The 12,368-nt window shown below is 41.5% G+C and overlaps 1 protein-coding gene across 1 annotated transcript; it reads right to left on the reverse strand.

Moving 5' to 3' along the window:
- Nucleotides 1–207: 207 nt before the first annotated feature.
- Nucleotides 208–4,041, reverse strand: shbg (sex hormone-binding globulin). The gene is made up of 8 exons (XM_082527493.1): nucleotides 3,661–4,041; nucleotides 2,804–2,901; nucleotides 2,372–2,558; nucleotides 1,724–1,885; nucleotides 1,427–1,583; nucleotides 1,043–1,179; nucleotides 714–915; nucleotides 208–589 (listed from the first exon to the last, which is right to left on the reverse strand). The coding sequence occupies exons 1-8, from the start codon at nucleotides 3,766–3,768 to the stop codon at nucleotides 453–455; spliced, it is 1,188 nt and encodes a 395-aa protein (XP_082383619.1). The 5' UTR covers nucleotides 3,769–4,041; the 3' UTR covers nucleotides 208–452.
- Nucleotides 4,042–12,368: the final 8,327 nt, after the last annotated feature.

The following is a 12,368-nucleotide window of genomic DNA, read 5'->3' on the forward strand; positions in this document are numbered from 1 at the left end:
CGAACGCCCCCTTAAAGAAATTACCAAAAAAAAAAAAAACTGCCTAAGAGAGTTCCGACTCTGCTGAAGAATAAAGGTGTTCATAACAAAATAACATAACAGTTTTATTTGTTACACATCTTACTCCTCTATTGTGCCTTAAAATATACCAGAAAAATGAATATGTATCAGAAACCATTTTAGGGAAAGTCATATTTTATTCAAAAACTTGCTGTTGCATGTACCAGGGTCACAAAACTGCTCACATTTATCAGATTTATCTGTATGTTGTGTTAAAAGTGGGAAAGTGGAAGAGACATCTCGTAAAATATTAATATTTAGCACTAAATTATTTAGACTTTAGAGATTCACTGGTACAAGTATAAAATTCTGACTTAAAACACTTTAGTGCTCATCACTGCAAACACCATGTCTACTCAGCATACCCTAAAGTGTAAGCATGCTTTTGTGGTTTAAGCGGGGCAGCTGTGAGAGGAAACGGACACGTGTTTCACGCGTGCCAAATCCAGATCCAAATCCTTCCCTTGGACCTGGATCTTCTCCAGACAGCCTGTCAAGAACTGAGAGCCGACATCGTCGTCATTCTCACCTGAAAAGACAAAATAGATGAAGAAAACAATCGTCTTCACGAGTTACACAGAGCAGATCCTTTTTTTGTGTTGCTGCACAGTAATACAGGATTCGACTGAAATACTTTAAAGCTGCAGTCTCACCCAAAAGGCCTCCGATGGCAAGATGACCATCTCTCCAAGCTGATAAATAACCGGTGTTGCTCCCTGCACTGACTGAAAAATCAGCCGATGATTCTTCCTCATGTTTAACCACCCTCAGCGAATCCTTCAGAAACTTAATTTGGAGCCTCTTGAAAGTGTTTTTCATGGTGAACACCTCTTCTCTAGAGGTAAATGTGAAGTTCTGAATGCCAAATGGAAACAGAACTGTGACATACACTGATCTGTGTGTGTTATTTGCATGAAACAAACATCATTGCTAAGTTAATAATCCCGCTTTGAGGGCAAATACATCTGACTTATGTGGATACCTTAGTGTTATTATCAGCTACCACAGAGAACATGAGCTCCTCCCCATCAGCTTTGATGCTCAAAAGGGTCCCGTCCATCTGGCTGAAATCCCCCCACAGCTCAATATGGACCTCGTGATCTCCATCGATCTGGAAATCTGGGGAAAAAAGAAGAAAAAAGTACATTTGCTGATGTGTTGAGGCAGTTAAAACCACTTCTGATAAATACAAATTAACGTGCTGAATCTGATCAGGAATACCTACTTAGAAGTAGGAGAAATATTGCTACCCGAGATGCCATATCATGCATAAATGCAATATCCGGGCCAGCTGGAAAGCTTGTTATTGAATAAAGGAGTGTAAACACTTGCTCGTATCTGGGATAATTTAGCAGAGTGTTCCCACCTGAGGTGTTGAAAATGGCAAATCCTGTGCCAGGGAAGTAGCTGCCAGGTTGGATGTTTTCATAGCAAGGCTGTAGCTCGTCTGCCTCTGCCACCCATGGGGAGGTGAGGTTCAGCCAGTTGCCTTTCCGCACACAGCCATCCATTTTGGGATTGAACTAAAGGAAGAGGAGGGACGGTTCAAACATGTTCAAGAAGCTATTTTCCAGAGGTCTTGTGCAAGGAAAGGAAAACAGCATCTGGTCTATTTGCAGCTGAAGTGCAGTTTAAAACAAATGGTGCAAAATACACACAGTACCTGAACAATCATCTTTTCTTTGCTGATCAGAATCCCGCCAAGGGCCAGTCGAAGTTTACCGTAAATGACTTCCTCCATCTGCTTGGAATGTATGCCCACCACCAGCCCGCCAGTGCCATCCACCTCCAGGTTTACAAAGTTGCCCTGGTTGCTCACTTCCATCTTGGTGGCATCAAGAGAACAACAAACGGTACAGTTAGCCAGTTTTAAGATGAGCTGTTATGCTCATTTCCAGCATGTTTTCATTCTCGCGCTCTCAAGGAGCTCTTCATAATTTCTCATACGGAGCCTTGGAGCAGCTCCTGAGTTCTCTCCAGGCCCAAACCAGCAGTTTTAGCCACTCCCCCTTCAAGGCCACTCCAGCTTTCTTCTGATTGGCTGTCTCTTGCAAACAAACCACGAGGAGCAGATGGGTGGAATTTGTGTGCTCACAGCTGTTTTCCTTATATGACGATGACCATAATAATTTGCATATAAACTGACCTCAATATTTAATATGAACATCCACTACTGTGAGGATATATGTATATGTATGACAGAAAATAAGGAAAAGCATAAGGGGGTGAGTTTTTAAAAAGCAACATAAAGCAGTTCTTTAGCCAGTTGGAGTTCAACAAACTGATTTCCAAGTGATCACTGGATGCTTACTGTGTGCCATTTCCCGTCATTGAGCCTCGGGTTGCCCGCTACGCTGACGAGCACACCTTTGCTGATCTGCATCAGAGGGACGCCGTCTTTCAGCGACAAAATAAACCAGTCATCCCCGTTTTTTGTGTCTCCGTAGAAAATCAGACCTTCTGGGTCAAATGTCCGGAACTCAAAGGAGGATTTGATGCTGCGTGGCAGAATAAAGATACAGTAAATTGGAGTGACGGCTGCTCATTGGTGCATTAATAAGACAACCTGCTTATTTATCTTTGAATGATCTTAGAGAGCTCATGTACGCCTGTTCAGTAAAAACTGAACTTCAATGTCACGTTTTAATTTGAAATCCCAGAAGAATCATGTGCACCTTCTTGCCCACAGATGAGCTGCTGTGCAGGCTTGACGGTGCACTGATTTGCCCCATCGCACACGTACCTGCGGATCTCACTAAGGTTGACCGTTGTGTGGATCAGCGGCCTCCAGTCGTGGGTGTTCTGGCCCAGATTGACGGTAGAACTGCCCGGCACCTTTTTCTGGAAGACACAAGCTTCATCTTGCACTGAACTGACACTTAGGTCGTTACTCACAGCTTTTTATTACACGCAGCTCTAATTTATTGAACTCAGCCTCAGTATTTTACACTCAGAGATCTTCATTGGCTGCTCGTTAAAACCACATTAAACCGAGAGATTAAATTTATTCAGTTATTGATTCGACTTTTAAAAAAAAGCTGAACAGAGCAGTGTGCAGAAATTATTAAATGGTGATGAAGTGCCACATCACTGCATTTCATTGACAAGAGCAACCACACAACACTCACTTGTGGAGATGAACCATGTGTATGTACAACATTTAAGAGGAAAAACAAGTCTTGCTTTTCTTTTTGTGTTAGTAATTTCCCAAAACTGGGACAAAAGTAAAGTATTTCTTCTCTTATCTTAATTATGCTGATGCGTCCACAAACTGAGCAAATTGAGCAAAGTCTAAGCAAATGTTGGGATCCCCCCTCCCCCTTAGACTTTTATTCTTTAAAACATAACCTATGAGCCAACAAAGTAGATTTTTCTAGAAGAAAAAGATGTATCTAAATGATACAGGCAGATATTTCCAATCATCAGGAGCTGTAGCATGTAATTGTGCAGAAACAATATATGTCACTACAGTCATCCATGCTTCTGCAGAGAATCAGGGACTTCATTAAAGGCTGAAAAGGTGCATATAGATGATACTTCCTACGCACACACACCGAGTGCACATTTTAATTCTAGGCATTGTGCGTTGCACTAACATACCTTATCACCTCCGTTTTCCTGGCCCTCAGCTCCCCACCCCAGCAAACTAAGGCTCAGAGTGAGCAGTAGTGCACCTGCCATTGCTTTCCAAGTCATCCTGCAGCACATTCACTGACCCAGGCCTCGCCGCGTTCAGTCCCCACAGCCCACGGTTGGTCCAGCTACACTGCGGTGCAGATGGAGGTCGAGTTAGGATGAGGAGCAGAGAGATTGTGGAAAAGTCTGCAGTTCGCTGGTGTCTGCTGTCACAATTCCTGGGATCCAGAGGGCATATATGCCATGTTCTGGACAAGCTATCGATCCTGAGGCTGGAAGGCCGCGCTGGTTGAGACCAGTGTTTGCAGAAATGCAGATGGCTGTGGGTGGTGAATGTGAAGTACAGCAGGCAAACAGAAGAAAGAAACTGTGGGGGGTTTTAAAGGGTCTGTTGCAATATTAGAAGTTAAAAAGTGTGTTTTTATCAGTCCATCAATCTTCCGCACTCGTTGTTATTTGTGTAAGGACACGACTGCGGGCCAGGTGAGTGACCTTAGCGAACCCAGACACATGTGTTTACACATTACACAGGAACCTTGATTGACCGCTGCCAGCCATGGCTCAGTGTGTGTGTAAAATGTTGCAGTGAAGGGGGAGAGAGAACTCAAAGTTCTTTTCTTCCGCTGCACACAATCAGGCCATGAAAGGTGGGAAATGCAAGATGAACAGCAAACAGGCCACAACTCTTCCCTGTCACACGCTCTCATACATACGAGCTGATCACAGAAGGTATCAGCACTCATCTAAATGAAGGGATTACTGATGGCTGCCGTCCATGCTGCTGCTTTTAGGGTTATGGCATTTTGTGTTCTGACATAATGGGACACTGTGATAGAGCCATTATTATTATTACTATGGTACCATCTATGTCTCCCTGCTTTCAAAAGCTACAACATGTGCTGTAGAAAAAAGGGATCTGTTCTTAGTCAAATTCAGCAGTTTGTTAGGCTTTAACCGAAACAACTATTTTCAGGAGACCACAACCATTTCCCAGACAATGACTGACTCATCCTTTTCATGAAGAGATTAAAGAGACAGTTTGAATCTCACTGAAATATTTCTCCCCCGAGGTTTAGTATTGTTTATCCATCAAGTATCAAGATTTTTCTCATTTGAGTGGCCAGTTTTGGAAATGTCTGCTTTCACTTTAATAAACAAGTAAGTGGCCTTCGTCTTGTGGTGTTTAAAAGACTGAAAATTACAAGGCAATCCAAGTGTTTATGAACACTTGGATAGCTTTACACATCTGTAAAGCCAAGAAAAAAACAAAGTGGCATTTGAGATTAAAGTCTCAAATTTGTGAGGAAAAAACACTAGGAAATTTACAAGAAAAAAGTTTTAGAGAAACAAAAATTGAAAAGAAATTCACAAACGCAGAAGAAAAAATAGGAAAACTCATGAAAAAGACATTTAGGTGAAAAAATGGTCAACTTTACAAGAAAAAACTCAAATGTATAAAGTAAAAAGGGCAAAGCTGCATTGCTTTACTTTTCAAGGTTAAGTTGAAATTTTTCATTTTTAAAAAAATGGGTTTAAATTAAAAATATGAAACTAAAAAAAACAACAACAAAACAATACAAGAACAACAAATCTTTAGAAGAACTGGAGCTTATCTAATTTACCAGAAAGAAATGTTCGAGTTACCTGAGAAAAAAAATGTAAAAGAAAGTTCTGAGAGAAAAATACAAATGCAAATTTATCAATTTAATTGACAATTATAATAGCAAAGAATTTGCAACTTTGGGAGAAAAAAGGGAAAAATTCTGAGAAAAAAATGGTAAATGTACAAATTTACGAGGAAAAAGGAAAAAAGGATGAGGAGCAGAGAGATTGTGGAAAAGTCTGCAGTTCGCTGGCGTCTGCTGTCACAATTCCTGGGATCCAGAGGGCATATATGCCATGTTCTGGACAAGCTATCGATCCTGAGGCTGGAAGGCCGCGCTGGTTGAGACCAGTGTTTGCAGAAATGCAGATGGCTGTGGGTGGTGAATGTGAAGTACAGCAGGATACATATTGATACAGATTGTCCAAAGTTGATTTAAGAGAGACATGGTTAAAACCCCCCATTATAAAGTTTGGTGCGTCAGGAGAGAGCGCCTGCAGCTTCTGCACTACGTCTGAAATGATGCTGCAAGTGGAGGCGGGGTGAGCCCTCGGGTGAATGTAAACTACAGTAATAAAAAGTTAACTTCATGTTTTTTACGTTTTGTTTTTGACCATTTGATTAAAAAAGAAAAAATCTTGAAAAATACCACTCCGATTAACAGAACTGTTTTTTATTTTACTACTCAGATTTCTTTGGAACCTCTTTGTGTGCTGCTTCTAGACAGAAATTAGGAATGAATTATTTTCTGCTCTCCTTCTGTATCCTCTTATTATGATGACCAGAGAATAGTTAAAGGCATCTTCTGTAACTTTGCCACCTACAAGTTTGACCAGATCCCAACAAACTAAATGTAGGGCAAACGCTGTGTGTGACTGGGGTGAAGTGGGACATGTCAACATAGTTGAGAGGTCGCCTGAAATGTTTGTACAGTACACTAAAACGTACATTTTCCCAGATTTATTTAGCATACAGAGGTCAAATCTAACACACTTCCAACTCTCTTGCTAGGTAAACACAATGAATCAGGGACTTCATTAAAGGCTGAAAAGGTGCATATAGATGATACTTCCTACGCACACACACCGAGTGCACATTTTAATTCTAGGCATTGTGCGTTGCACTAACATACCTTATCACCTCCGTTTTCCTGGCCTTCAGCTCCCCACCCCAGCAAAATAAGGCTCAGAGTGAGCAGTAGTGCACCTGCCATTGCTTTCCAAGTCATCCTGCAGCACATTCACTGACCCAGGCCTCGCCGCGTTCAGTCCCCACAGCCCACGGTTGGTCCAGCTACACTGCGGTGCAGATGGAGGTCGAGTTAGGATGAGGAGCAGAGAGATTGTGGAAAAGTCTGCAGTTCGCTGGTGTCTGCTGTCACAATTCCTGTGATCCAGAGGGCATATATGCCATGTTCTGGACAAGCTATCGATCCTGAGGCTGGAAGGCCGCGCTGGTTGAGACCAGTGTTTGCAGAAATGCAGATGGCTGTGGGTGGTGAATGTGAAGTACAGCAGGCAAACAGAAGAAAGAAACTGTGGGGGGTTTTAAAGGGTCTGTTGCAATATTAGAAGTTAAAAAGTGTGTTTTTATCAGTCCATCAATCTTCCGCACTCGTTGTTATTTGTGTAAGGACACGACTGCGGGCCAGGTGAGTGACCTTAGCGAACCCAGACACATGTGTTTACACATTACACAGGAACCTTGATTGACCGCTGCCAGCCATGGCTCAGTGTGTGTGTAAAATGTTGCAGTGAAGGGGGAGAGAGAACTCAAAGTTCTTTTCTTCCGCTGCACACAATCAGGCCATGAAAGGTGGGAAATGCAAGATGAACAGCAAACAGGCCACAACTCTTCCCTGTCACACGCTCTCATACATACGAGCTGATCACAGAAGGTATCAGCACTCATCTAAATGAAGGGATTACTGATGGCTGCCGTCCATGCTGCTGCTTTTAGGGTTATGGCATTTTGTGTTCTGACATAATGGGACACTGTGATAGAGCCATCATCAAGGTCAAGGTCAAGGTTACTTTATTTATACCCATAGGCAAGGTAAATTTGCTTTACAGAAAAAATGACAGCATTTGGCATCCCTTTAAAAACACACATACCTAGTAAAGATATAAACCTCACTGCGGCACATATATAGTAATTTTAATATTTCGAATCAAAAACAGTTCTTATTTAATTCAGTGACAGCAACGGGGACAAAGCTATTTTTATAAACCTCCGTCCTGAGGGAAGAAGCTGAAATTCACCCCTTAGAAGATGGGAACCATTTTTAAGGATTGATAAAGCCATCCTCTACCTGCTTAGAGTACAGGGAGGCTAAACAAGACTGTGGCTCACCTATCAGACGACTGGACCATCTCACTATCTGATTTAGAGAGTTTTTCTCTGTGACAGAGGTCTGACCAAACCATGCCACCAAACAAAAGGATAAAACAGACTCAATAAAAGAACAATAAAACAAAGTTAACATTTTTTGGTCAGTGTGGAAATGAGCAAGTTTCCTAAGACAATAAAGGTGCTGGTGACCCTTTTTACAAACTGATTTGCAATTTTGATTGATTATAGTCCCAAGATATTTATATGATTGTACTTGCTCTATTTTCTGACCTTTAATTAAAGTGACTGCGCGCCCATTTTGTTGTTTCCTAAAAGGAATCACCATATCTTTTGTTTTAGATATGTTCAGCTGGAGATAAGACTCCTCACACCACTGAACAAAGTCATCAATGACTGGACCGTGGTTAGTTTCACCCTCTTTCAGTAAGCTGACAATAACAGAGTCATCTGCATATTTAATGATGGCCCTGTTTTCATGTCTGCTCTGACACATGTTTGTATAGAGAATGAATAATAAGGGAGATAAGACGCAGCCTTGAGGAGAACCTGTGGAGGAGAACACTGGGTCAGACAGAATCCCATTTATTCTCACTCTTTGTGACCTGTCAGTTAGAAAATCTAAAATCCAGCCCACCAGGTTTTTCCTGATTTCAAACTGTTCTAAAAGTCTTTTAATTAAAATATGGGGCTGTATTGTATTAAAAGCCGAAGAAAAATCAATGAAAAGAAGTCTTGCAAAAGTCCCTTTACTCTCTACATGTTTAAGAATCAGATTTAACAAAGTCAAAAGTGCGTCCTCCACTCCTCTGTTGGGCCTATAGGCAAACTGATTTGGATCCAGCTGACCTTCAGTCTCTTTCATAATCACATTTCTGATGATTTTTTCAAAGACTTTCATGACAACTGAAGTGAGGGCAACAGGCCTGAAGTCATTTAGAATTTTTGGACGACTAGATTTAGGGACAGGAACCACGACTGCTTCTTTCCAAAGAGAGGGCACATGTTGTGTTTGCAAGGATTTGTTAAAAATAACCTGAAATATAGGACTGAGTTCATCAGCACAAGATTTAATTAGGCGGCCACTAATATTATCAGGACCCTGGCTCTTGTTCACATTGACTGTATGAAAGGCCTTTTTAACATCGCTGAGTTCAATGATAAAGTGCTGAGTATCTCTCAGTTTCTGTTTCAGTTCCAAAATATCCTCGCTAAAATCAGAAGAACTAAAACGAGCATAAAACATGTTTAAAGCATTTGCAAAATCTCTGTCTGAATTAAAACCATCTAAAATGACCTGACTGCTGCTCTGGGGGTTTTGAAACCCTGCTATGGTTTTCATACAAGTCCAGGCAGACCCAAAATTTCTTGCAGCAAATTTGCTTTCAAGAAGGTTTTTGTAGCTCTGTTTTGCCTTCAAGATCTCGATTTTCAGTTCCTTGGTGGCTGTCTGAAAATCAGTAACAGCCCCCTCTTTAAAGGCCTGTCTCTTTTTCCTTAAACAGGATTTGACGCTTTTAGTGACCCATGGCTTATTGTTAGCGTAGACCTTAACGCGCTTACGGGGTATAATCATGTCTTTACAAAATACTGCATAAGAGCTAGTAACATCCACCAGAGCGTCGAGATCATCTCCACAAGACTGAATAAAAACTTCCCAATCTGTACACTTAAAACATTCCTGCAAGGTAAGCACAGATTCTTCTGACCATAAGTCAACATCCTTAGTCTTTGTCTTCTCTCGTTTTAAGACAGTTTTATAGATGGGCAGAAGATGCACAGTTATGGTCTGCAGATCCCAGAGGAGGAAGCGGGAGGGATTTATAAGCGTTCTTCACCGATCCGTAACAAAGGCCCAACATTTTATCCCGTCTGGTAGGACAGGATACATATTGATACAGATTGTCCAAAGTTGATTTAAGAGAGACATGGTTAAAACCCCCCATTATAAAGTTTGGTGCGTCAGGAGAGAGCGCCTGCAGCTTCTGCACTACGTCTGAAATGATGCTGCAAGTGGAGGCGGGGTGAGCCCTCGGGTGAATGTAAACTACAGTAATAAAAAGTTAACTTCATGTTTTTTACGTTTTGTTTTTGACCATTTGATTAAAAAAGAAAAAATCTTGAAAAATACCACTCCGATTAACAGAACTGTTTTTTATTTTACTACTCAGATTTCTTTGGAACCTCTTTGTGTGCTGCTTCTAGACAGAAATTAGGAATGAATTATTTTCTGCTCTCCTTCTGTATCCTCTTATTATGATGACCAGAGAATAGTTAAAGGCATCTTCTGTAACTTTGCCACCTACAAGTTTGACCAGATCCCAACAAACTAAATGTAGGGCAAACGCTGTGTGTGACTGGGGTGAAGTGGGACATGTCAACATAGTTGAGAGGTCGCCTGAAATGTTTGTACAGTACACTAAAACGTACATTTTCCCAGATTTATTTAGCATACAGAGGTCAAATCTAACACACTTCCAACTCTCTTGCTAGGTAAACACAATGAGGATAAAAGGAAGCTTAAGCTTGTTCTTATGGTCTCACGCAACAGTATTTATATATTCCAATAAATTCCTTTTATTTCACTGTTATTTCATTACTCCATTTTTCAGTACATACTGCTGCTTCATTTTTCTGCAGTTCTTTCCATCATACTGAACATAATCTGCTAGCTTGTGACATTTTAGTGACGTGTAACTTTCCCTGATGAGTATGGCATTAGACAATCTTTTCCTGAGTATTATAAAAAAAAGACAGATTTTGGAACAGTGCATGTTCTGCAGAGCCAATCAAAATGTGGGTTATTGTCTCCAGGTGTGGCATAGGGGCACAAGTGCAGTCCCACATAAATAGGGACATGTTGTCACCCAAAACCCTGCACTATGATGATCCAGTGGTTCTGCTCCACTGGATACCTGAGATCATCCATCGAAAGCAAAAGACAGTGTGCACGTGAAAGAGAGCACAGGCAGGGCGGAGCGGGTGGAGAAAAGTTTCAGGGTGATTTGTGACAGGAGGATAACAACAAGAGTGACAGGGAGGTTTACAAGATGGTAGAGAGATCTGCTGTGATGTATAATTTGGAGATGGTGGGACTGATAGAAAGACTGAAAATGTGTGCATCAGACGGACAGCTCAGGCTGAGATGGTTTGGACATGTGCAGAGGTGGGACGGTGGATATACTGGACAAAGGATGTTGAAGATGGAGCTGCCAGGCAGGAGGAAAAGAGGAAGACCACAGAGGAGATTCATGGATGTAGTGTAAGTGGATCTGTAGAGGGTTGGTATGACAGAGGAGGAGGATGGAGGCAGATGACTTGCATCGGTGACTCCTGCGAAACAAGAAGTTGGAATGGCTGATAGAGAGGACAGGGAACTGCTAAGTCACAGATTTACAGCCTTTTTGAGCAACATGTCAAAATAAATACAGCGTTCATTGCAGTCAATACTTTTACGAGATTTTACGAGGAAACACTAAACTAGCGGCAACATACCGCGTCCACAGAGAAAACCAGGAAACATCGCTTAAAGCTCTAAAGATACCATTTTAAACTGTAAATTAACTTAGAACCTAAAGTTGCAGAAACTGTGCACTGTTACCAGCTGCTTCTCCTTTCAATTTCCCGCTACGTTGTTGTCGTTTTGGAGACGTTATTTCCGCATCGCAGGATGATTGGTCGTCTGCGTTAGATTCTGGACCAATCAGAAGGCATGACTGTGACTATCACGTGACCAATGAGTCATTGCTGTAGGCAGGCAGCAGGACGTCTGCGAGCAGCTTTCTCGCCTGCTCGCCTCTGCCCTCCACATGATAACGAGACCCTGAACTGTGCAGGTCGGAGGATACTCGTCACACACCGGTGTTAATGGTGTTCCAGTTTAACTAGGTTTTAGGTTAACTGGTGATATTTATTTGCGCATTCCCCAGCAGTGTTGCCAATACCGATACTTTTAACCTATAAAAATCAGCTTATTCAGGGGAAAGCATGAATTATGAGATTAATCATCATCAATTTTAATGACCATTGTGATGTTTACTTTCCACAATTATTAGTTAACACAACAAAGTACAACTTTCAGATTTTTATGTATTTTGAAACTATTTTTTTTGTCAGCTTCTGTTCTTTAAATGTATTATAGGTTATAAATAAAACAGTCAACACGAAAAAAGGTTAAGATATTATTCATAGTGCACGTTTGAGTTCTTTTTTTTATTTCTGGGAACAAACACCGTAACAAACAACAAAAAAATGTAAAATGTTCAGTGAACTACACACGGAATTTAGAGGGTAGAAACAGAGTATAACTTAGTATTGATCCCATACCAATACTAGCACTGGTACTGATATCGATCCGCCCGCCTCTAGTTGCATCGCCTCTGTCAGTGCGCCCCAGGGTGGCTGTGGCTACAATGTAGCTGCCATCACCAGTGTGTGAATGTGTGTGTGAATGGGTGGATGACTGGATATGTAAAGCGCTTTGGGGTCCTTAGGGACGAGTAAAGCGCTATACAAATACAGGCCATTTACCATTTTACCATCCATAGATTCCTCCTTTTCAGTGAGTGGTCTCCGCTGCCTGCTGGCAAAACATACGATTTGGCAAGATTAAAAGACCTCAGTGGGGAAAGGCTGCTATCTCCAGTTGATTCAAATGCATACACATATTTTTGATGAATTTAAAATAACTGCCCTCCATCTGCCCTCATACCTGTGTGTT

Source organism: Aulonocara stuartgranti, assembly GCF_965226115.1.
Source record: "Aulonocara stuartgranti genome assembly, chromosome: 3".
Classification (NCBI taxonomy): domain Eukaryota; kingdom Metazoa; phylum Chordata; class Actinopteri; order Cichliformes; family Cichlidae; genus Aulonocara; species Aulonocara stuartgranti.

Bases quoted from the DNA above. Each gene is read 5' to 3' on its own strand.
- shbg (XM_082527493.1), bottom strand. From the start codon at position 3,768: ATGTGCTGCAGGATGACTTGGAAAGCAATGGCAGGTGCACTACTGCTC. The intron at 2,902-3,660 runs GTATGTTAGTGC...TGTGTCTTCCAG, and splicing joins AGGAAAACGGAGGTGATAAG to AAAAAGGTGCCGGGCAGTTC. The intron at 916-1,042 runs GTATCCACATAA...TTTGGCATTCAG, and splicing joins TAGCTGATAATAACACTAAG to AACTTCACATTTACCTCTAG.